Source organism: Felis catus, chromosome C1 (assembly GCF_018350175.1).
Source record: "Felis catus isolate Fca126 chromosome C1, F.catus_Fca126_mat1.0, whole genome shotgun sequence".
NCBI lineage: Eukaryota > Metazoa > Chordata > Mammalia > Carnivora > Felidae > Felis > Felis catus.
The window spans coordinates 158,425,906-158,452,198 of NC_058375.1; the positions used below are offsets into that span (position 1 = coordinate 158,425,906).

Genomic DNA, 26,293 nt, shown 5'->3' on the forward strand with positions numbered 1-26,293 from the left:
CTTATGCATAAAGTTTTACTTATAGCCATTTCATTTATTTCTGAATATTTAAAGGAAAATAGAATACCATTTTAGCTAATAATGGACACCATCTCTTTTCTAATAAAACTTCCAAAAAACTTTTTTTCTCATTTTTAGGAGTGAATTAAATGAACTAAAAGAAAATCAAAGAAGCCCAGTTAGAGTAAAAGAGAAAAAAATAACTGATCACAGGCATGTGTCTGAGAGTCCAAACAGAAAAAATGAAAAGGAAAAGAAAGTTAAAGACCATAAATCTAACAGTAAGGAGAGAGACATCAGAAGAAATTCAGAAAAAGATGATAAATATAATAAAAACAAAGTGAAGAAACGGGCCAAATCTAAAAGTAGGAGTAAGAGCAAAGAGAAATCAAAGAGTAAAGAAAGAGACACAAAGCATAATAGACATGAAGAAAAGAGGATGAGGTCAAGGAGTAAAGAAAGGGATCATGAGATTGTTAAAGAAAAAGAAAAGTGTGATTCTAAAGGAAAAGATCAGGAAAGAAGTAGAAGTAAAGAGAAATCTAAACAGTTAGAATCAAAAAGTAATGAGCATGATCATAATAAAAGTAAGGAAAAAGATAGACGTGCACAGTCTAGGAGTAGAGAACGTGATGTCACTAAAGGCAAACACAGTTACAATAGTAGAACAAGAGACCGAAGCAGAAGTAGGGACAGGAGCAGAAGAGTGCGATCTAGAAGCCATGACCGAGATCGCAGCAGGAGCAAGGAGTACCATAGATACAGGGAGCAAGAGTACAGGAGAAGAGGAAGGTCCCGAAGCCGAGAGAGAAGAGCAACACCAGGAAGATCGAGAAGTAAAGATAGGAGGAGGCGGAGGAGAGATTCACGAAGTTCAGAGAGAGAAGAAAGTCAAAGCAGAAACAAAGAAAAATATAGAAACCAAGAAAGTAAAAGTTCACACAGAAAAGAAAATTCTGAGGGTGAGAAGAGAATGTACTCTAAAAGTCGTGATCATAATAGCTCAAATAATAATAGGGAAAAAAAGGCTGATAGAGATCAAAGTCCATTCTCAAAAATAAAACACAGTAGTCAGGACAATGAATTAAAGTTCTCCACATTGAAAAATAAGGAGGATGAGAAGACCAGGTCCTCAGTGGAAAAAGAAAACCAAAAATCAAAGAGTCAAGAAAATGACCACATACATGATAAAAATAAAAAATTTGATCATGAATCAAGCCCTGGAACAGATGAAGATAAAAGTGGATGAGTGAGTTGTGTAAACTTATTTCCATTCTGTCTCAAATTTTAAGTTTTAAAGACTTGCTGATGAATCTCCTTTATGTTGTTTCCCTCTTTTCATTGTTTTTGGGTTTTATGTTTGTCTTTTTTTTTTTTTTTTTTTTAATGTGGACTTTATTGAGTTGATCTTTTGATAATCTGCAACCTGGATAATTTGTACTGCTAAAGTTTTAATAAACTTGAAATGAGAAAAACATTTTGGTGTAATACTGTGTGCTGTGTTTAACTATTTCATGTATGCATTTTTGTGTTGCAACAATCAGCCAATAACAGCAAATACGCTTTTCTACATCCCAGTTTTTGTGTGATCAGCCAGTTCAAAACAAGGGTAACTGATTGTTGGAATACATTGTTACATAAGCTTGTGTTTCTCATGTTTAAAGTAACTTTAGAAGCCACTAGATAGAAGAAATCTTGTGTAGATTTTCTGACTGCATTTGTAATAGAGGCTTGCAGCAGCACAACAGCTTTTAATTACACAGAAAAGTAGGATCCTAATAACTTGAGATCTTAAGTCATCACTTTGGATTTTTTAGTGATTTGTGCTTTAAAATATTTATATTGCACTTCCTATGTTCTTTTTAATTTCATTCATAGCTTGATTCATACTAATATTTTTCCTACCAAGTTTTGTTTTACTGAACTGTCTACAAAAATAGTTGAGTACTTTTTTTCAGTTGATGTACTGATTGAGTTTGACTTGCTGTTATACAGCATTTGACAAGAACTTACCTTAGAAGATGAGATTGTAATTCTCAGTTGTATGTTGCTTTTGATCTGAAGAGATGAAACTTTTGCTTTGGGGAACACTTTTATTTTTATTATCATTACCCTTCTCTAAAATGAGGATACTTTAATCACTAAAATATACCACTTGTGCAGGTCTTTTAAGTTAGACAGATTCTAAAAATTGTTAGTATTGACATATTAACTTCCAAGATTTCTCTTTTGGCCACTGATCTATATAGAGTTGAGTGATAGCTCTGCATGGTTGTTGTTTTGGTTTTGTTTTTTTTTTAACTTGAGCTGGCTTCTCTAAATCTCATAGCTGTGAGTTTCAAATGGCAAGAAAATGCATCTTTTCTATATATGTATCACAATAGGGTATAGCATGTTTATGACTCTGGTTTCTTTCTATTCAGATGGCTTTATACCATTATTGTTAACATTATTTTAGCTTGGCATGTGTAACATTGCCACATAGAGTAGAGTAGAAAGTTGCAAAATTTGATAGCTTACAGAGTTAAACAATAAAGATACCCAAAGTCCATTTAGAATTTTTGTGTGTTGTATATTGCTATTTTTGTGATGTGTGGCCTTTTTTCCTGTATTTTCTCTTCTAAATAAAATATTGAACATCCAGCAAACACAAAACCTGCCTCATTTGAGAAGAAATTTCAGAATTCCAATTAATAGTAGCCTTTAGAGTGTTTTGTACTTTAATATTTGTCAATGTAGTGTCACCTCTTAACCAAGGTAGCTTCTTGGAAAACCCAGTAACTAACTCAGTGCTGTTTGTACTGAGCAAAACAGTGCTTAACATAATACTTTCCATATTGATTAATACAGTAATGACACATTTGGCATTGTGGTAGCTGTTTGTATAAAGAATAGTAGGTAATGATTATAAAATTGTTTGGACTATCTTGAAGCAAATTTCCACAGTGGAGTGCTTTTAAATTTATTTTCCTGATGATAATGGTAATAGATATTTATGATAATCTGGGGTGATTGATTCCTTAGAGACTTAGACCACAAACCCTACCTTAGCTAGGGATGATTTAATCTTGAGTTCCAAGCTATATAATCTGTTACATATTTTAAACTAGTTATCTTAAAATTCAGTAAGTTGCATTTTTAAAATTTGTTATAAACTATTTGAGCTTCAAGAAAGGTGGTGCTATTTAAGAAAGGATTTCTAATAACAACAATAAACCCATGCTAAGTAAAAATACTTAATGTCTGATTCCAGAGCTTTATCTACTAAAAATTACAGACCAGTAACCATAAGGGGAAGAATTCAAATTTCTGAAAGTAATATTCTCCTGTTCTGATTATCAAAAGAGCAACTCTGTGCTAAGATCGATAGACATTTAAAAACTGTTTTTACAGTAGAATAGATACGGTAAAGAAATTGAGATGAGAGATGACAATCAGATTTTATTTTCCGGATATAAAAAATATTTAGAAAATAATTAAACAGCATTAACTGTACCTCAAGTCTGCCTTTGCATCTGAATAGCACATAGCTCAAACAGTCCTTTCATTACATTTTTAATAGTTGTGGCACCTTTAGCTTTTACTTTGAAGATACTCCTTCCTGAAAGCCGGCTCTTTCTTTCCTGTCAGATTGATTTTATAGTTATGTCTGAGCTTATGATTTACCTCCAACTATCTTTAACTTCATATTCGCTAAGGATATTTAATTGGTTTATTTTATTGTTTGGCGATATCTGAGAATTGTTTTTATGATTATATCATTCTATTTTGGGTTAACCATTTGCCACAGAAATTGACACTACAGAGAGATTAATGTTAATGTAAAGAATCTACTGGGTTGCATTAAAATATTTTTAAATTACTCTACAGTTAATGAGTTCATAGAGTATTGTACGTTCTAATAGAATTTCTTAAAGCCTTCACAGAAATTTCAAAAAATTTGCTAAATCTGTCTTTGCACAAGTGTGATACTGATTCATATTGGCTTTGCTGAATGGCCTTTGATTCTTGTACCCAGTGAAAGATATTAAACTGAAAAGTAAATATTTCTTAATATTATGGACAGGAACACATTGGGTTTCCAGTATTTTGAGTAGTGATATTAATGGACAATTCTGATTTGTTTTCAAGTTGGTATATGGAACAAGTTTTTTTTCTTTTTTTCTTTTTTAATTTTTTTAGTAGCTCATTGTGCTTTACTCCAGGTGGCAGGGTTTTTTCATCACACTTTGAACCTTTTATAGTAAATTTCTACAGAAACTTGTTCCCTTTACCTTCACTGGAAGGTACTTTAAATATATACCATATACAGTTGGTTGTTATAAGGAAACATAAAATGGGTATTTTTCTGTCTCCTTTTGGTCATGTGTACTGTAATTATTCAATTTAGTATTCATACATTTACAGTTGAATAAACTCTCCAAGGATTGTAGATTTATAACCTTATTGTGAAAAGATATGTTTTGTTACAAATACTTGTTTTAAAAAGTAATAAACTCCAGGAAGTACTGCATTGGCTGACACCTGCCCATAGTGGGTTTCCCAACTGCTTTGAAAGGATTCAGACAAATGCAAATTCTGGCCTGTGGTGTGACACAAGATGTAAATACTGAAAAATCACATAAATTAAAAATCAGCAGGGTTGGAGAAGGGAGTTGTTGAGGGGTGTTGTTTTTAGGTGTAGGAGGAAGTGGTGGGATTAATTTGTGTTTCTGCTTTTTTTTTTTTTAAAGCAAATTCCTGTGTTACCAAAAGCCTATGCTGTATATTTTGTTTCTCTTTTGTGTGTTTCTAGTACTTTGAAGGATTGATAAACGAATTGGGTATTTGTATGTGGAGATGTTAAAAGTTGTGGCTGCTCTCTTTGTGGAAGGGAAAAACTTAAATGAAGTTAATGCACTTCTTTTCCTAGCTCAGAAGTCACTGTGATGTATATTTTTTTAATGAAATTTAGGAATAAAGCTGTTGTCACATTGTATAATTAGTTTCAAAATGCTGCTTCTCTTATCATTAGTCTAGTAACTGTTAAAACTGTTTTCTGCAAACTGCATTTTACAGAATTTAAACTCTGAAACTATCAACTTTTATAGTTAAACATTGTATTAAATAAACTATAACAGTTTGTTTTGTATTTTTAAAATTACTGTTGTATTAGTTATTCAACCTTTATTTTTATTAAAAGTAAATAATGAAGATAAATCAACTAAAAAATACTTTTATTTTACCCATGGGGATATAGAATTTGTATTAGGAAAAACTGAGCAAAGAGTTTAACAATACTGAACTTCTTTAAGAATTTAATCAGCAGTGATGACTTCCAGAAGGTTTGGAGATAAATTCTAGTGTAAATGTTCAATCATAATGCTTCAGATTGCAATGTGTCTTTTGCCTCAGCAAACTTAAGGTTAGATTTGAAATTTGTATTACTATCTACTGGAATGCTACCATTTGCTTTTTAATTCCTCCAAATTTCTCAGCATTGGGAACACTGTATTATATCCTGTGCCTGCCAGTTTTAATATAACACTTAACATTGTAAAGCCATATAGATGTTAATTGACTCGTAAAACAAATTGTCTAGTTTTTGGTTTCTTGTTTAGTTTCATTTTTATTTAAATTAGATATATTTAGGGAAAATGCACCAACTTGAAAGTCACTGAAAATATATATGGTTAGATAAAAATGTTCTGACCATTCAGTGGTTTGTATGTGTTAACAGGTGATATTAAATTCTCAAATTCTGGAGTGTTTTTAAATGCTTTATTTAGCCAGGAGAATATGTAAAAATGTGAGTGCTTCATATGGACTGTGTAAATTAATTGTGTATTAAAATACTTTTAGTATCAATTTGCTTTTCCTATTTTCATTGCTCTCTAGGTTTCCTTCTTAAACATATTTCCCAACCTAATACTGTATTTCCTTTTTATTTTTAAGCATGGATTCATAGTTTTTATACCTCCTACCCCCATACCCAAATTTCTTAGCCCCACATTTTAGCTATGGATTTCTTTTTCTTTTTTTTTTTAAGTTTATTTATTTTGAGAGAGAGAGAGAGAGAGAGAATATGAGTGTGGGAGGGGCAGAGAGAGAGGGTGAGAAAGAATCCCAAGCAGGCTCCATGCTGTCAGTGCAAAGACCAATGCAGGGCTCAATCCCACAAACCTTGAGATCATGACCTGAGCGGAAATCAAGAGTTGGATGCTTAACTGAGCCACCCAGGCTCCCCTAGCTATGAATTTATCAAATTGGCAGGTTATAACAGTTGTGTTTCCACTGCTTGGAGTGCTTTACAACTCGATTATTTTCACTTAGTTGTTTTGTGATTAATTTTAAAAGTTTGCATAGCGCTTTTGTTTTTAATGTGCTTAACTCTAGTAGAAAGCCCAGCCCAATTGAAAGTAAAACAATCGGGGTGCCTGCGTGGCTCAGTCGGTTGAGCGTCCGACTTCAGCTCAGGTCATGATCTCGAGGTCCGTGAGTTCGAGCCCCGCGTCGGGCTCTGGGCTGACGGCTCAGAGCCTGGAGCCTGCTTCGGATTCTGTGTCTCCCTCTCTCTCTGGCCCTCCCCCATTCATGCTCTGTCTCTCCCTCTCTCAAAAATAAATAAATGTTTAAAAAAATTAAAAAAAAGTAAAACTGTATATGTAAGGGAAAAAACTAGTAATGTCTTTGGTGTTCTGTGTTCTTCACTCAACTAAGTTGATTATAAAACACTTATGAAATTAACCATTTTGTAGAAACATGTTCTCTGTTTTATAATGTGAAGAGAGTTTCATCCAAAACTAATAATCACCCCTAAATAATGTACAGTACTCTCTAATACGGAATTTAAAGAAAAAGATACATGGCAGAGGTTTCCAGACTATTAGTTCATTGGGCCTTAGCATCTGGGTAATTTTAACGTGGTGGCAACCCTAGGCCAAAAGAAATACTAATTTAGTATCCATGTGAAAAAGGAAAATCATTTGTATTTCACTCAAGCAGTTACCGATGGGATGTGTGAAACTTATTCTACAATTCAAGACTTCCAGTCAGATTGGATGCCATCATCCTCACAGTCACCTGTGTATCAAATTGCTCATAATATGTTAATACTGCTCATAAGTAGTTAATACTACTTACAGAAGAATTATGTCAGGTAACTTGAAAACAGTAATTTGCACATGTCTAGCAAGATACTCTATAAAATAAGCCACAAAGAAATCAAACTCCATAATCATGGTGTTAGTAATAATTGTAGTGTTTTTTGAAACGAAGAATTATGTATTGAAGCATAAATACATAAATTTCTGAAGAGAAAAATATTTCCAATGGAATATAATTCAATTATAAAAAAGGAACAAAGTACTGATAATGGTACAACATGGACAAAACCTGAAAATAGCTAAATGAAATAGGCTGGACACAAAAGGCCACAATGTGATTCCATTTATATAAAATACCCCAAAATAGGCAAATCCATAGAGACCAACCAGATCAGTGGTTGCCAGAAGCTAGGGAGAAGCAGAGGGAATGGGAAGTGACTGCTTACGTATAGATTTTGAAGTTGGAGCAATGAAATAATTGTCCTGGAACTAGATAATGGTAATGATTACACAATATTATGAATATACTTAATGCCCCTGAGTACATATTTTTTAAAGGCTAAAATTACACATGTTATGTGTATTATCAAAGGGATTTGGATTAAACTTTGGTAGTTAATCAATTAGACATAATTGCACTTAGATGAGCAGCTTTATTAACAAATCATAAGCATAAAATTCATTTGTTTGTAGCTCATATTAGTTACACCTTAATATTCTCAATCAAAAATAAACCTTTTTCTACCATGTAAAACCTAGCCTTCCCTTAGACTTTTGAAAATTATATTTTGGTCCCTGAGAGTTACAAAAAGGGAGCTGGACTCCAGTGACATCATTTGCCTGATAACTGGGTCTTATTCCACCTCTGTCCACAAAAACAGGTCCATGGCCACCTCCATGTCCTTCCTGTACAGCTTTTACAAGAGGATAAATATATTTATTTGATTCCGACTCAAGTTCAATTACTTCTCTGGCATAATCCTGAAATTCCTTCTCCTTTTCAGCCATAAGAGCTTCAGTAAGTCTGCAATACTCTAATTCTGCTTGTTTTTCTTGCTTTGCATTAAATTTATTTTTGGCCTATAAAGAAAGAAAATGCAATTTCATATTGGTGCAATTTTCTAAATAAACATAGCATTTGAAGTTGTATATATACTTTTTTCTAAATTCATTGATACATGACAAGTTCTGACTTCACAACTACACTTGACTTTGAACAACATGGGGGTTAGGGACACCAACTCCTGGCACAGTGAAGAATTCGTGTATAAATTTGACTCCCCCAAATTTTACTAATAACTTACTGTTGATCAGAAGCCTAACTGATAATATAAAGTCAACACGTCATATGCATATATGTATTCAATGCTGCATTCTTAATACTTTTTTCTTAATTTTTATTTTTTTTATTTTTTAATTTTTTTTCCTTTTTCTTAATTTTTAAAAAAATTTCTATGTGGTTCATCTGCAAGTTTTTTCAAATGGTAGCACATCTCAAAAAAAAAATCATGTATTTACTGAAAAAAATCCATGTATAAGTGGACCCCCACAGTGCAAACCTGTGTTGTTCAGGGGGCACTGGTATATACTCTATAATTTATTTCAGAAACTCCCATGCTTCTCACAGTAGTATGCTCAAAGTAGTGGCTCAGTGAAAATAGCCTTATGCAATACCATATCTTTAAGCAAATAATATAGCAAAATAGTTAAAAGCATGAGCGTTAGGTAAAAATCAACTGAGGTTAGAATGCTGTTTCTACCGTTTAGAAAATGTACTTTCGCAGGTGTAGAAGACCTACCAATCACTGTCCCTGACCTATCCACTATTTTTTTTTTTTTTAATAATCTCTACACGCAACATAGGGCTCAAACTCACAGCCCTGAGATCAAGAGTCACATGTTCTTCCAACAGAGCCAGCCAGCCACTCCTCCTCCCTTACCCACCCCCCCATCCACTATTCTGAAGGAACTCCCTCAAACCCACTGTCCTAAATCAGTCCGATATACCATGTAATCCAGCCACATAAGATTAAATCAGCAGTGAATATCTGAACTAAATTAAAACAATTACATGTTCTTTTCCCAGGAATTTGAAGCTGCAATGAGTGGCATTTATCAATGTAGGGTTGATTGATCTGGAACTGGGTGGAGTAAGTACTCTCAGCAATTTACCAAAAGTCAATTTATCAACATCTCAATTTTTTTTCTTTCAACTCATATTTGCAAAAGCATTGTTCCTTTCACTTTATATTTAAAAAAAAAAAATTTTTTTTAACGTTTATTTTTGAGACAGAGAGAGAGCATGAACGGGGGAGGGGCAGAGAGAGAGGGAGACACATAATCAGAAGCAGGCTCCAGGCTCTGAGCCATCAGCCCAGAGCCCGACGCGGGGCTCGAACCCATGCACCGCGAGATCGTGACCTGAGCTGAAGTCGGACGCTTAACCGACTGAGCCACCCAGGCGCCCCTCACTGTTTATATTTTAATGAAGTCTGAAAACTTTTTGTCTTAGCATTTTAAGAAATGCTGAGCTTGTCAAACGTTTTGTGATTTTTGTCTACTTATAAATATATTTAATATTCATGAAAATATTTTTCTAAATCAGTAACCAACACTTCAGTATAAAATAGTAGCTCAAATGTGATATCCACCATAAAATGAAATTTATAAGGAAATAGAGCAACCATAACAATATGAAATACCAAATTTTTATTAGTCCTACGATTCGAAATGAAGTCTTCTATGTTTAAAAAAAAGGCTTTATGTGCTATTTGTTGAATTGGTGATACAATATACAATATCAAAAGTTTGAAAAGGCAGAAAATGATGTTCAAAAAGATTAAGAAACAAAAGCACAAAAACACTCTCATAAAAGGTAAAATGCTATAATTTGGGAACTTGCAGGGAAATTAGGATATGTTCGTTTGGCAGCAATTTGTAGAAAGACATTAAGGAAGTACAGAAAGGAAGTGACAATGGAAGTGAAGGATTACCATAATGGATCATAAGATTGATGCCTCAATTTTGATATGCATTAAGCATAAATAGATTTATAAAGAAACTTCAAAAATATTGTTTTACAATCCTAAAAATTATAACAGATGGGGCTAAAGTAATAAGCATCTTTAGAGGATGCTAGAGAACTAATTATTTTGAATACTGGAAAATAAAGGGAAATTATCAAGCATTTATCCTCTCTTTAAAAAATGTACCTGAGGGATGCCAAATTGTTGATCCTGAAAAGTTCTTTGATGACTTGAGCATACAAGAAGAAATGAGAGAATATCAATGTCTTGCCACCTCATGAACTAAGAGATCAAGCAATGATCATCAAAGGCTGTTCATGTCACAGAAAATGACAACAGTCATTAAGAGCCTTCTGATGGAATTAACACCACCTAAGAATTTTCACCAAAAGATTTGAACCTGAATCTGACCCAAACTAAATTGTATCTGAAATGCAGGGAACATAATAAACTACATCACAGGGATTCAACCATAAAAATCCAGACTGTAGTAATTCCAAAAGACAAGAAACTCTGTCAACTAGTAAAACGCCCCAACTAATAAATTGCAAGACAAACACAATAAAGACAAAAAGGCAGAACTTAAGACAAAAAAGAGAGGATAGGGGTGGAGGAGGAGTGTTAGATAAAAGAGACTTAAAAGACATATCAACCACATAGAATATAGAGACCTTATTTGATCCTGATTAAAACAACAAACTAAGGGGCGCCTGTCTGGCTCAGTTGGTAGAGCATGCGACTCTTGATCTCAGGGTTGTGAATTTAAACCTCACGTGGGGTGTGGAGCATACTTAAAAAAAAATTAAACAAAACCAACAAACTAAAAAATATGAGACAATTTGAAGGAAATTTAAACACTGAATATTAATTGATTTAGACATGATAATGAAATTATGATTGTGTAAATTTATAGAGTCCCTGAGTTTTAGAGATACATACTGAAATGTATGTTGATGAAATGATATCTGGGATTTGCTTCAAAATAATTGGGCAGATCCTACTTCTGGCAATGGCTACATGAGGAAGTTAGCCATTTCACCTCCACAAAAAACAAACTTATTAAAAATTATTAAAATCCCCATTTCAGAGCACTGTTAAGTGACAATGTATAGGCAACTACTTGACAAATGTGTTTTCATGAAAAACTGCTACTAAATCAGGTAAGAATCGCAAGTTTATGGCATTCTTGTCTGGGGGCCATTGCTATCTCTTCAGCTCAGGTGGTGAAAACTTGCAGGTTTGCTGGACAATGATGGCAGATTTCATTTGGGTTGAGTAGCAAAGCAGCTAGAAATTTAAGGATGAGTTTCTGGAAGTGAGATGGGTAGAGAAGGACTGAAATAATAAACTCTATGAAAATCCTTGACTAATTGGTAAACTACACATTCACACAGGAGACCCCAGTGAGCTTAGCAAAGATTAAAAGCCAGGGGAAACTGTGAATTTGCTGTTCTTAGAAATAACATCCTCAACCCATACACAACTTAATATGGCAGGAGTAACAGCATTACTGGCTTAACATAACTGAACTGAACTCCACCCACATTATTGGTTGACTATCAAAATGTCAATCTGCTGAAAGCCAAAAATAAAGAGAAAATTTTGAAACCAGCAAGAGAAAAATGATATATCACATTTAGGGGACCAACAATATGATTAATGGTAGATTTCTAATTATAAACAATGAAGGCCAGAAGACATTGGAACAATATATTCAAAGAGCTGGGGGAAAATGATATCCAGTAATTTTATACCCAATGAAATGAAAACAAAGTTATTTCCATAAATACATAAACTGAAATGGTTTATTGCTAACCCATCTATGCTGAATAGAACTGGCCAATAAACATGAAAAGATGCTCAACATCACTAATCATTAGGGAAATGCAAATGAGAACCACAAGTGAAATACCACTTCAAACCTATTTCAATGGCTATTATAAACAACAACAAAACCAACAAACCTAGAACACAACAAATGTTGAGAATTGGAGAAATTAGAACCCTTGAATATTGATGGTGGGAATTGTTAAATTGTTCAGCTTTATAGAAAACAGAATGGTGGTTCTTTAAAAAGTTAAACCTAGAATTATCATATGATCCAGGAATTCTATTTCTGTGTATATAGACAAAATAATTAAAAGCAGGACTCAACAGGTATTTGTATACCACAGAAGCATTATACACAATAGCCAAAAGATGGATACAACCTAAATGTCCACTGATGGATGTATGTTTAAAGAAAATGTACATACAATGGAATATTATCCATGGATGAATCTTGAAGGCATTATGCTAAGTAAAATAATACAGATACAAAAGGGCAAATATTGCATGATTCCACTAATATGAGGTACCTGGAATATTCAAACTCATAGAGACAGAAAGTAGAATAGTGGTTACCAGGGACTGGGAGGAAGGGGGAATGAAAAGTTACTGTTTAATGGTATAGAGTTTCAGCATAGAATGATGAAAAAGTTATGGAGATGGATAATGATGATAGTAAATGCACTTGATGGCCCTGAACTATACACTGAAAAATGGATAAAATAGCAAATTTTATGTATATTCTACCATATTAAAAAAATGTTAAAACCCAATGATAAGAAAACAAACAATCCAGGGGCACCTGGGTGGCTCAGTCGGTTAAACGTCTGACTCTTGGTTTTGACTCGGGTCATGATCTCACAGTTTGTGAGTTTGAGCCCCACATCAGGCTCTGTACTGACAGTGCTGGGTCTGCTTAGGATTCCCTCTCCCTCTCTCTCTGCCCCTCCCTTGCTCGGGCTCTCACTCTCTCTCAAAAATAAGTAAACTTTAAAGAAAAACAAAAAAAGAAAACCCAATTGAATAATACACAAAAGATTTAATAGACACTTCACAAAAGAAGGCACACAAAAGGCTATGAAGGATGTATAAAGACCTTCAAAATCTTAGTCACTAGGGAAATGCAAAACAAAACCATGAGATATCACTACACTACAAGTAGTTAAAATTAAAGGATAATGATACTAAGTGTTGATGAGGATGTGGAACAACTTATCCTCGCATATGTTGCTGGTAGGAATGGAAAATGGTATAGCCATTTTGGAAAACAGTTTAAGTCATAAATGATTGGATGCCAGGTCCTCTGCACATATTCTAAAATCTCTGGTACCCCTATTCACCCCAACTCTGAAATCTATGAGATCTCAGTCAACATAATCTCTGGGTTACAGTTATAAAGAGGGGAAAAACTAAAAGAAGATAAGCATTATGACCTGCCATATGCATTTGCATTTTCTTTAATATTTACTAAAGCACAATAGACACTGAAGAAAAATATTTGTGCAAAAGACATAAACTTAGTATGGGAACTTCAGTACAGATAAAAACAGAAACTAACTCTTCACATTTTTTATATATTTTATTGTGTCATAATCATAATGATCACCTGATCTTATTTGATAAAATAAACCACCTGGGAAACAGAAAACTAGCATGAACTCTACATTACATATTTATTGCTAAGATAAGTATAAACATTTAAGAATAATTACCATTTGCTGAATATGAGCATCTCGAACTTTTTGATGTTCCTTATCAGCTTTGCGTTTTTTCTCCTTTTCATGCTCCTGGAAAATCTGATCTGCTTTCATGATAGCCAGCAATTGTTTTTTAGCCTCTAGTTTTCTCTGCCTTTCTTCTTCCTCTTTATTTTTCATCTAGATGTTAAAAGGTAAAGGGAAAAAAAAAAGTTTTTATCAACCAGTTCTCTCTAATAAAGCACAGAGTTAGAAAGCTCCAAGCAGAGGGGCGCCTGGGTGGCGCAGTCGGTTAAGCGTCCGACTTCAGCCAGGTCACGATCTCGCGGTCCGTGAGTTCGAGCCCCGTGTCAGGCTCTGGGCTGATGGCTCGGAGCCTCTCTGTGCCCCTCTCTCTGCCCCTCCCCCGTTCATGCTCTGTCTCTCTGTGTCCCAAAAATAAATAAACGTTGAAAAAAAAATTAAAAAAAAAAAATACAATTCAAGTTTAAAAAAAAAAAAAGAAAAAAAAAAAAAGAAAGCTCCAAGCAGAAAGCCAGCCAGGAGCAACGCAAGAGTGGAAAATTTACATGCACCTGGGCTGGTTCCCACAAGGCCAGTTTTCTTCTATTTCCCCAATAACAGGAAACACCAAAAACTTGAGTAACATTGGTGGTTTAAAAAAATAAAATACAGAAACAGATGGCAAGAGCTTCTCAAGGTAAAGGAATATTTGTAGGTAAAAAATTAATTGCTACAATGTCTATAAACTATCCAAATGAAATGTTATGACAGTCAATTTTGTAGGAGATAAGGATTATCTGAAAGATCAAATACAGAAATGCAATAGAGTGATTTTTACTTGGTTTGTCTTAAAAACATTCAAATGTACATTAAGTGAATAACAATTTTTGCATTTCAGATGGTTCTGAAACAGAAGCATCTATCTTTGTATCAATATCTTATTTGTAATTGATTATCGTGATATTCTGCTAGCAAGTAAACATAGTTTGATTTCAAGAATATAGGCAGGTCGGGCGCCTGGGTGGCGCAGTCGGTTAAGCGTCCGACTTCAGCCAGGTCACGATCTCGCGGTCCGTGAGTTCGAGCCCCGCGTCGGGCTCTGGGCTGATGGCTCAGAGCCTGGAGCCTGTTTCCGATTCTGTGTCTCCCTCTCTCTCTGCCCCTCCCCCGTTCATGCTCTGTCTCTCTCTGTCCCAAAAATAAAAAATAAATAAATAAATAAATAAATAAAACGTTGGGAAAAAAAAAAGAATATAGGCAGGTAATTCATACATTGTTTTCCAAATCTTTGCTAGTTTTGTCAGAGAGGCAGAGGGAGTGGAAGCTACAATGGAAAGGGCTTACATTTGTTGTTGTTGTTTTTTATTTTCATTTGTTATAATTTAATCGCTTACCACAACAGCTCTATATTCTTCAATCGCTTTTAATTCTGCCTTGTTTTTTTCATATTTTTCTCTTTCTCTTTTTTCCCGTTCAGCCTCAACTTCTGCAGTATCTCTAGCAATAATCAAATCTTCATTGTCAAGTTTTTCTTTCATTAGTTCACTCAGGAAGTTATTTATTCTTTCTCTCCTTTCTTCCATTAGCCTATAACAAAATAACCAGCACTTGTTAAATCTTCATGAGTAGATTTGTTTTGAAGCCAATATAATTTTATTAGAAATCATATATTTTATAGTCTTTTACAAGACTAAATGGAGCCCCATTTCTCTTTATATGTACTAATTATTTTAAGTGGAAACTAATTTTAATACTTTATTTTTAGAATAAAGTTTATTTTATTTTATTATTTTTTTAAGAATAAAAATATTTTAGAAAAGGTATTTTAAAAATCCAAAGGGAGGAATGTATGTAATATCTTGTGTGTGTGCATGTGTGTGTGTGTCCAGGAAATAAAATGTTAAAATTCCCACAATGAAAATTTTTTCAAAAGTATCAGACACCCTTCTTACTTGAACACTGGAGGCTTAGGTTATAAAATAAATCAAAGGCATTTCTTTATTTAAAAAAATTTTTTTTAACATTTACTCATTTTTTGATAGAGAAAGACAGAGTGTGAGTGGAGGAGGGGCAGGGAGAGAGGGAGATACAGAATCTGAAGCAGGATCCAGGCTCTGAGCTGACAGCACACAGCCCGACGCGGGGCTCAAACTCATGGACTGTGAGATCATGACCTGAGCCTAAGTTGGACGCCCAACCGACTGAGCCACCCAGGCACCCCAACATTTCTTTAAATGAAATCTCAAAAATAACTAGTAAGAATTATCAAACTCTTGAAGAAATCCATCCTATTACTATATCCTGTTTACAATTTATTCATAGCACCTTATTGACTTCATCTATTCATATGAAGATAAACAACGCTCCTTTCATACTAGGAGATTCCTGAGGTCAGAGACGAGGTAAGTCTTGTAATTCAGAGCCAAGCATGGTGCCTGACACATTCAACAATAACTAGGTATTTGTTAAAGGAATAGGGGTATTTTCATATAAGATTGGGTGAAAAATACTTTTAAATTTAGATATGACAGATTTACTAAATAATTGCATGAGTTTGCAAAGAAATGTGGGAGAAATGGTAAGAAAGAACACAGTGCATATCCCAAGGAAATTATAATCTAAAGTGGAGAAAAGACATTTAGGCAAATAACTATACAAGGCAAAGGGTGATACGTGCCATGAGAGAGGTAGAAAGTGATATAGGCAGATGAGAAAAAAAGGTTTCATGGAAAAAGTGACACTTCATCTAGGCTTTCAAAAACAATATTCTAAACACTTTTATTGATTGCCTACTATACTCCAGACTCTATTCCAGGTGCTGGGGACATAATAGTTTAAAAAACCTTAAAAATCTCTGCTTTCATAGAACTTTCATTATAGCTGGGGTAGACGGAGAGTAAACCAAGTAAGTAGTTAAAATAGTGCCATATCACACAATGAGGAAAAAGAAAGCAACCTAAACAGGTTACCTAAACAGGTAAGCAGTGTGGAGAGTGGAGCTGTAATTTTAACTTAGGTAGTCACGGAAGGCCTCAATAAGAAGGCCTTATATGAAGGCCCTATATTTCAGAATAATGATCTGAAAGAGTTAAAGGTGAGCATTCCTCAGAGAGGGTACAGGAGTTCAGTGTGAGTGATTAAGAGGCAACAAAGGAGAGGACAGTATGAGATGAAGTCTGAGTGATGAAACTGAGGCAGCTGGGAATTAGGAGAGCCTCATGGGCCTTAATAAATACATGTGATGTAAAGCCATCAGAACAGTTTGCACAAGGAAAAGTAGATCTAGACAGAAACAGGATGTACTGCAACTGGCCTCCCTCATCTCATCTCAAACTTCTCACTAAGGTGAGCAGTGGTCTCCCTATCTGATGAACATTTCATTTTTAAAATCTCATTTAATCCCTCTATTGCTCTAACACCAATGACTGCTGTCTTCTTATTGAAACTTTCCTTTCTTGTTTCTCTGGTTTTCTTCCAATCTCTGAAAACTATTCTTTTGTCTCCACATTATCTTCTTTCTCCATTTGACCCTTAAATATGGACTTCTCTAGGGACCTTCATTTTTTACCTACTCACCATAAGTAAGCTCATCTGTATCCACAGTTCTAACTACCACTTCTATATCAGTGGCTCACAAAGCCATCTCCAGCTCAAATCCCTCTCCCACAGCAGAGATTTCCACTATTTCCAACCATCTACCAGATTGATTTCCTTGATATTCCAAGGGAACCCTAACTCACATGCTGCAATTGATATCATCATGTCACTGAATGCCCTAGTCATATATAAAATAATATAAATATATAAATATAATATAATGTATGTATATAATATTATATATAATTATATATAATATATATTAATAATATAATTATTAATCATATAATTAATATATAATATATTAATATATATTAATATATAATATAATTATATAATATATAATAATATAATTAATAATAATATATTATATAATATAATAATATATATTATATATAATAATATATAATTATATATAATTATATATATAATATTACATATATATATAATATATATAATATTACATATATAATAATATATAATATTACATATAATAATATATAATATATAATATATATAATATTATATATTATATATGATATAATTAATAATATAATAATTATTATATATTATATATTATATATTATATATTATAATGTTATATATATTATAATAATATATAATATATAATATATAATATAATATATAATATATAATATATAATAATATATAATAATAATATAAATAATATAAATATAATATAATATAAAATAATAAGACTTATTCTTAAAAATTACTCTCATATTCCAACTTCTGATTTATAATAATTTCAGATAGTACTTAATTACATAAGTTATTTTTAAAAGCTTACCTGTGTGTTTCAGCTTCTTTTTCTTTCCCTATTTGCATAAGACGCTTTTTTGCTTTGATAAATTTTCTGATCTTTTCATCCTCCTCCTCTTGCTGCTGCCGTTCCACAGCCTTGATGATATTTTTATCATTCACATGTTCCTTGAGGGAAAAAATTGTGTATTATCCTATCACAGAAATATGTTTCAACATACGAATATCTAACAAAAACTTGTCAAATGGCCACAGTTTCTGACTCAGTTATTTCTCTCTCAGGAACTTATCCCAAAGAAATAATGAGAGATGTGCATTAAATTTTATGTACCATGTGCTTTATCTCAAAGTTACTTATAAGAGTGAAAAATTGTAAACAATCTCAATCTTTAATAATGAAGAAATGGCTAAGTAAATTATACTCTCAATGACATGGGAAGATACAAACAATATAATGGGCAAGTGGGGGGAAAGGAGAATATAAAATACTACATAGCAATTTCAGTTTTATACACATATACAGACGTAAGTTTGTAACGTATATATAACTGGAAGAAATGAATCAAATGTTAATAGTTATCTCTGTGGTATGAGATTATATAGGTTACTTTTCATCTTAATGCTTTTCTGTATTTCCTTTCAAATATTTCCTTAAAATATGTAATTAAAAATAATTTTATAATCAGAAAAAATACATTAAATATATACAATTTTCATTTAATGTTTAAATAGTTAATACAATCATATGGTACACAAAATAAAAATATTTAAAAGAAACACAATGCAAGGGCACCTGGGTGACTCAGTCGGTTGAGTGACCAACTCTTGATTTCGGCTCAGGTCATGATCCAGGGTCGTGGAATCAAGCCCCATGTGGACCTCCGTGCTGAGCGAGGAGCTGGCTTAAGATTCTCTCTCTCTCTCTCTCTCTCTCTCTCTCTCTCTCTCTCCCTCCCTCTGGCCCTCTCCCCCACTCGTACTCTCTCTAAAATAACAAACAAAAAAACAAAACAAACCCCAAGATACAAGTGTAAAGTGTTCTTCCTTCCCCATCCACTTTTGCCTGTATTCCTAATTCCCCTGCCAGACTCGATCACTGTGAAACTAGTGAAAAAGAACTGTACCAAAGTATGTTACTGCGAAATTTTAGAGCTGCAGACATAAAGACCCGGAAATCTTTCAGAAAGAGAGAGAGAAAAAAGTAAAACACAACGGATCACATAAATAGGCTGAAGACTCTAAATGACATCATACTTCTCAATAGCAATACTGGAAGCCAGATGATTATGAAACTATGAATATAAAATTCTGAATTCTGAACCAGAATTCTATATCTAGTCAAACTATAAAGCAAATGTGATTTTAAATGATAACCTTTTCAGATAAGAATTTTTTAAATTGACCTGTATACCCTTTGTTAGGAGGTTACTTGAAGATATATTTCAGCAAGATGGAGAAGTAAACCAAGAAAGAGGAAGGCATGTGATTCAGGATATGGGAGCCTCAGCCCAAGAAAGTAACCCAAGGAAGTGCCAGAATGACTTCTGGGCAGGAGGCCTAGAGGGCAAGCAGCCCAGAAGGAGAAGGATGGAGAACTCTGGATGGGGGAGCTCTAAAAAAAAAACACAATGATGTAGATAATTTGATATTATTTAGATGAATATTTGAAAACTAACATCAATATACATTTGACGGAACTAATGGAACATGTGGGAAAAAACATGGTGTACAGCCATCAAAGCAAATAAATACACAATTATTTTAATCACAGAAAAACATTTATGCAAGCAAAGAAATGTAATCATAGTATATACTGTTTGGCTCTTCAGAGAACAATATTTATATAATAATGATAATGATTTAGCTATAATTGTAACACAATTATTTTAGAGGAAGGAGACAATGGGAAGAGAACAGTGTTAGAAAAGAACTCAATCCTTAACTACCAGGGCAGAGAGACAGAAAATGTCTAAAATTGATAAATCAAGATCTATATCTTTTTAATTTTTTTTTTAGCCATTATTCATTTTTGAGAGACAGAGCATGAGCGGGGAAGGGGCAGAGAGAGAAGGAGACAAAGAATCCGAAGCAGGCTCCAGACTCTGAGCTGTCAGCACAGAGCCCGACGCAGGGCTTGAACTCACGAACTGGGAGATCATGACCCGAGCCGAAGTCAGACACTCAACCGGCTGAGCCACGCAGGCACCCCAAGATCTATATCTTTAGAAGTTGATATATATTTTTAAAAAAGGAGGGGGCGCCTGGGTGGCTCAGTCAGTTAGTCGTCCAACTCATGGTTCGTGGGTTCAAGCCCCGCATCAGGCTCTGTGCTGATGGCTCAGAGCCTGGAGCCTGCTTCAGACTCTGTGTCTCCCTCTCTCTCTGCCCCTCCCCTGTCTCTCTCTGTCTCTCAATAATAAATAAACATTAAAAAAAAAAAAAAAGAACTTGGTGTATATTTTTAAAATACACAGATTATTATTTTTTATTCTCATGTTGGTTAAAATACAGTGTAGTCTTGGCTTCAGGGGTAGAACCCAGGGATTCATCACTTATATAGGACACCCAGTGCTCATCCCAACAAGTGCCCTCCTTAATGCCCATCATCCACTTCTCCCACACCCCTCACCTCCCACCCCCATCAACCCTCAGTTTGTTCTCTGTATTTAAGAGTCTCTTATGGTTTGCCTCCCTCTCTGTTTTTATCTTATTTTTCCTTCCCTTCCCCAAAGATCATCTGTTACGTTTCTCAAATTCCACATGTGACTGAAATCATATGATATTTGTCTTTCCCCGACTGACTTATTTTGCTTAGCATAATACCCTCCAGTTACATCCACGCTGTTGCAAATGGCAAGATTTCTTTCTTTTTGATCACTGAGTAGTATTCCATTACTAAAATATACAGATTATTTGGAATATAATTTCATATCAGAACAAACAGCTAAAAGAACCTGGAAGTGGTTATTAACAAGAAGCAGAAGGGGTAAAGCAAAGAACGGCTACTCTTCTTTTAAGCCTTTTGGTAGTGTTTGATGTTTTAATTCTGTGAATGTAGTAAGAATAAAAACTAATTTTAAAGAAAAGAATGTAAAAAATTACAAAATAAAGTAAGTTGCAATAGGAACAAAATAACTATTACATTTATCAAGCACTAATTCTTAGCAATGCCGCAGACACCAGACACATACCACTCCACTCATTCCTCACAACTCTCATTTTGAGGATAAGAAAATGCATTCACTTGAAAGAAAGTCTCATTCTCTTTTCTCTTTCTTGTTCATTCATGAGAGCACATCCACATAATTTCATAGCAAATGTAGCCGCCCCAAAAATATACTTAAAAACCCAATTCAATAGCAACTTGTTTTCAACCTTATTATTAATAAAAAATACGTTAAAAGTTAGGCATTGGACATTATACATTTTTTTGAAGAGATATATATTTTCAACTTACAAAAAACAGCCTTCTGCTTTCATTTATCTCTTCTTTTCTCTTTTCTAGTTTTTTCCTCATTTCTATTTCATGTAATGAATTCTGTCGCCTTATTTCCTCTGCATCCTTTTCTTCATGTTTTCTCCTTCTTTCTTCTTCCTCTTCATGTTCCTTTATTCTAAAGCAAAAGAATAACTATAATTGACAGCAAAGCAGAAAAATAGGTTATATTTTGAATACATGAGTGAGATTCTACCCTGGGATGATGTGAAGCTGTGGGGAAACTAGTGAATTTCTTTGAGGACAAGAAGGGAATATATAAAGAGCAGTGATGAAAGCCAAATCCAATCTTGCTAAGATTGCCAATATTTTCCTTTCTCTGAAATTTGTTTCATTGCTGACCAAAATTAAGTCCTACACTAGATTCAAATGTTCCTTTAGAAAGAACCAGTTAATTGAATGACAGTATAGTGGAATAGTGACATTATTTTACAGAAAAGTCCTTAATCCCTAGTGTTTCTCACTAGTCAGCACTAGACAATGGTACCTAACCTATGGGTCTAGCCTCTCAGGAAATGGGTTTCCTTACCCAGCTAGCCACTTTGCTGATCATTCTTTCTCTAGTCCACATCCACTAGCTATAGTGCCTTCTGAGCTGTAAGCCACACAGGGCTTATGTGTGAGTTCTGCAGAGATCCTGGAACAGCTTCCTTACTGCGAGGCTGTGATCTGTGAGATTTAGCTCTAGCTCTACCTCTTTAACCCACCTTCCCAGCCCTACCACAATCAGTACTTTATTGCAGACTCTGAGTGCCCCCATCTGGCAATTAATCCTCTGCATACTGACAAGGCTGTTCAGCCTAAGATGTCTAGTCTACTTGCTCATGCATTCTTGTCAGTCAATCAAGTGTGCAGGCTACTCTACCACCATTCTTTATCTGCTGTCTCTTTTTTTTTTTCTTCCTGAAAGGTAGGCACAGGGAAGATCAATAATACACTTAGACAAAAATATTGAGGAATAAACCTTTCAAATGCACCTGATCCAAAAGAATATTTTCTTGGAATCTTATCACTCATCTTCAGAAGGGAAAATTCCGTTCCCCTGCCGTGGAGGACTACACAGTTAAATAAGATGGTAAGTTCACTTTGGTATTATTAAGCCAATGGAGGACAGGAGATTCCCAGTTGATTCATCTGTACAGAGTAAGCAGCTTTGGAGCCACAATCATTTTCCTGAGGAGGAGCTAAGAAAAAAGTCATTGTTGTCTACAGCTAAACCAGGTTTACGATCGCCCTAAAAATATTAATTTTCAAAAATGTTTTATTGTTTAGTTCGTTAGAATTCTTAGAAGCAAAGAAGATTCGTTGAGCTGGTGAGAAGTCTACAGGTGAAGAATGGTAGAACAAAATTCCATACAGAAGGAAAAATATGTGGGAAGGCCCTGAGGCAAGCAAAAGTTTGACAGGTGCTCAAGGCCTGGAAGATCAGTATGACAGAAACACAGTAACTAAGGGGACGGAGTGGTAGGAAAGGAGGTTTAGAAGATGCAGCTAGATCACACAAGGCTTAGCAGGAGATGGTCAAGTTTCCATTTTATTTGTTTGTTTATATTTTTGAGAGAAAGCACGAGTGAACGAGGCGCAGAGAGAGGGGAGAGAGAGAATCCCACCAGATGCAGGAAGGGATGGAGAGTGTGGATCCCGGGGTGGAGCTAGAGCTCACCCAAAAGGGGGACTTGAGCTTACCCAAAAGCAGGAGCTCACCACCTGTGAGATCATGACCTGAGCTGAAGTCTGATGCTTAACCTACTGAGCCACCGAGGCACCCCTCCATTTTATTTTAAATGAATGGAAAGCTATTGAAAAGTTTTAGGTAGGAGAACAATATGATCATTTTTTTAAAAGCTTATTTATTTATTTTGAGAGGGTCGGGGAGCCAAGAGAGAAGGAGAAAGAATCCCAAGCAGGCTCCATGCTGCCAGCACAGAGCCAGATGTGGGACTCAAACTCACAAACTGTGAGATCATGACCTGAGTTAAAATCAAGAGTTGGACACTTAACCAACTGAGCCCCAGCTGCCACAATATGATCAATTTTTAATAAAATCTCTCTGGATGATGAAAGAAGGGGTTAGGAAGAGAGAATAGTAGGCCAGTTAAGAGGTTGACACAATAATTCATGGGACATGAGGACTAAGATGACAGCAGTAATTTTAAGATTCATTTTGGAGAAAAAATTCAACATGAATTGCTGATAGATTTGATGTGGGAAATAAAGGAACATGAAGAATCAAGGTGTATTTCTAGGTTTCTGATTTGGACAACTGAGGGTTAGATAAGGGTGTCACTAGAATGTCCACTGTGGGGGTGGTGAATAAATACTTTCCTGCTAGACATTTTAAATTTGAGATATGTATGAGACATCAAAATGGAGGATGTCTTAAAGGCAGTTGTATGTGAAGCTGGGACCCAAAGGAGTGGTCTGGACTGGAGTTATAAATTTGTAAGTTCTTAGATTTAGGGTGTGTTTTTAATCCATAGGAATTTTAATCAGTAGGACGTGATCACTTAAGCCCTCCTTTCTCTTTGCTTTTTCCCTAGATGATCTTATCCAGGGGAAAGTCAAGCAAACTATCCTGTAATGATTTTCCCTTCTTCTGGGAAGTTAATGAGATTAATAGGAACTGAGTTGTTCTTAAGCAAGTTCTACGGGCCCCTTCCTAGAGAAAGGCTTACCTAGAAGGAAATAGAATTATAGGCAGTATCTACAGATACTGTTAAATTTCTTTTCAATAATTATGTTTAAGGTTCTTGGTCAAAATCCCTCCATGTGGGGATTTTGGTGTCACTAGAGTCCCTCATTTGCCCCATCCTCATTATGCCCACTGGGCTGTGAGCCACAGGCAGATTCTTACACTGCTCAAAGCCCAAAAAATGGAATAGAATGACTAGGTCTACAGCCTAGAGATTGTTCTAAAAATGTGTGAAAAATCTCACTTTCAGGCACAGGGCAGCAGCTGTACAGTGTGTTTTGGTTAACCATTACTAAGTAATTACCCCCAAACTTAGTGGACTAAAACAATAAATGTTTACTATCTCATACCATTTCTGAGATTCAGGAATCTGGGAGTGGCTTAGCTAGGTAGTTCTCCAGAGGTTGCAGTCAAGATGTTAATTGGAGCAGTAGTCATTTAAAGGCTTGACTCAGGCTGGAGAACCCATTTTTACATATCTCTTGACATGAGGCCTCAGCTCCTTGCTACATAGACCTCTCCATAGAGCTGCTTGAGTGTCCTTACATCATGGCATCCTCAGGAATGAGTGATCCAAGATAGGAAGGAGGAAGCCACAATGCCTTTTATATGCTAATCTCTCTCAGAATGTCACACATCATCATTTCTACTCATTCTCTTCATTGGAAATGAGTTACTCTGTATAGCCTGCACTCGAGTTAGGAAGGAATTAGACTCCATCCTCTGAAGAGAGGAGTATCAAAGAATGTGTGTACATATTTTAAACCACCACCAGGTAATACCTGAATAGCACTTGGTAATACAATTAATAGGGCATTCAAAAGAGTCTTGCCTCTTGATATCCTCCAATTTCCTTTATTTGGGTGTGTTAAAATATGGTCTTTGTTCAAAGTGGAAAGTCATTACAAATTTTGGCCTACAAGGCACACCATGACCTGGCCCTTGCCTCTTTCCAATCTCATCTTTAACATTGCCCTCTTTGCCCTCTTACTATAGTCATCTTGACTACTTGTAGTTACCCAAATACACCATACTCTAACTAACTTCTGGCCCTTCACCCATGTTATTTCCTCTCCTTAAAATACTTCTCCATTTCCTTTTTGCATGACTTATTCCTACTCAGTTTTCATAATTCAGTATGAACTGAGATGTCCATTTTATATGCTTCCACACATCCTGTACATATATTCATCAAGATATCTACTATCATGCCGTAATTATTTGTTCCATGTTTATACCTCCTCCCCAGATTGTGAACTTTTTAAGAAAAAAGACAATTGCATTCATCTTCACAGTCTCAGTTACTAGAATAGTGGCTGGCAAGTGGAGATTGTCCGATAAATGTTTATAAAAATGAATGGATGATTGGATAAATGAATTTACTAATAAATGAGTAGCCTATCTTAAAAAAATTTTCCCCTGAATAGACTCTTATCATTCAAGAAAGCAGGAAGAAAACTTTCCTTCTTTTCTCTTTTTCTACCACATGGTCCTCTGTATCCACTCAGATCAATACCAGTGTTAGTATTCCAGTTCTATTGTTAGCTTAAAGAGGCTTTTTATGGGCTGATTACCATTCCTAACAGTACTTTAAGTGCCATGCATTCTGAGTTGTATAAAACTGATACATGAATCAACATTCAACAGAATATCACTGGTGATAATTTTGTGAATTTGTACACTTAAAAAAAACATTTATAATAAATAGATTTGCATTTTCCTTTGTTGTTTTCAATTACAGAATTGAATGTTTCTTAATAAATTTAAGACATAAGACTTCTGGAACCAAATTGGGAACCCAAGCCCACGTGTCAAATATCTTTCCCTCCTAACTCCCCACAAAGCAATCAGCAGAACAGAAGAAATTCTACACCACTACAAGAAACTGAATAAAGCCAAGTCTTAGCTATATGCTTGAGTTTCCAAGAGATTTCAACAAAAAAACAGGGCACTTGAGAATGCAATGAGGATAAGTAATACTTGGCTATCATCCACAAAGACAGAGTGTACCATGAAAAGGAAAGGAATTGATGCTGACCTCAGAACCTGGTCAACATCTCCTAGACTGCACTGAAGATAAACCAAAC

General features: G+C 34.8%; 2 protein-coding genes across 7 annotated transcripts in view; one reads left to right on the forward strand and one right to left on the reverse strand.

Annotated features, from left to right (window-relative positions):
• The window catches only part of PPIG (peptidylprolyl isomerase G), a 45,061-nt gene extending 39,214 nt beyond the window's left edge, over window positions 1-5,847 (forward strand). For all 6 annotated transcript variants that reach the window (XM_006935342.5, XM_045033917.1, XM_045033916.1 and 3 more), the window contains one exon: window positions 139-5,847. In XM_006935342.5, coding sequence (XP_006935404.3) covers window positions 139-1,249 — 1,111 coding nt within the window. In that variant the 3' untranslated portion in view covers window positions 1,250-5,847. The remainder of the gene's footprint in view (window positions 1-138) is intronic.
• A 1,871-nt stretch (window positions 5,848-7,718) lies between these two features.
• Window positions 7,719-26,293, reverse strand: part of CFAP210 (cilia and flagella associated protein 210) — a 32,388-nt gene continuing 13,813 nt past the window's right edge. The window contains exons 5-9 of the mRNA XM_011285329.4: window positions 21,476-21,632; window positions 18,047-18,186; window positions 15,033-15,225; window positions 13,651-13,815; window positions 7,719-8,165 (exon numbers count right to left, since the gene is read on the reverse strand). Of these exons, the coding sequence (XP_011283631.2) occupies window positions 7,827-8,165; window positions 13,651-13,815; window positions 15,033-15,225; window positions 18,047-18,186; window positions 21,476-21,632 (994 nt within the window). The 3' untranslated portion in view covers window positions 7,719-7,826. The remainder of the gene's footprint in view (window positions 8,166-13,650; window positions 13,816-15,032; window positions 15,226-18,046; window positions 18,187-21,475; window positions 21,633-26,293) is intronic.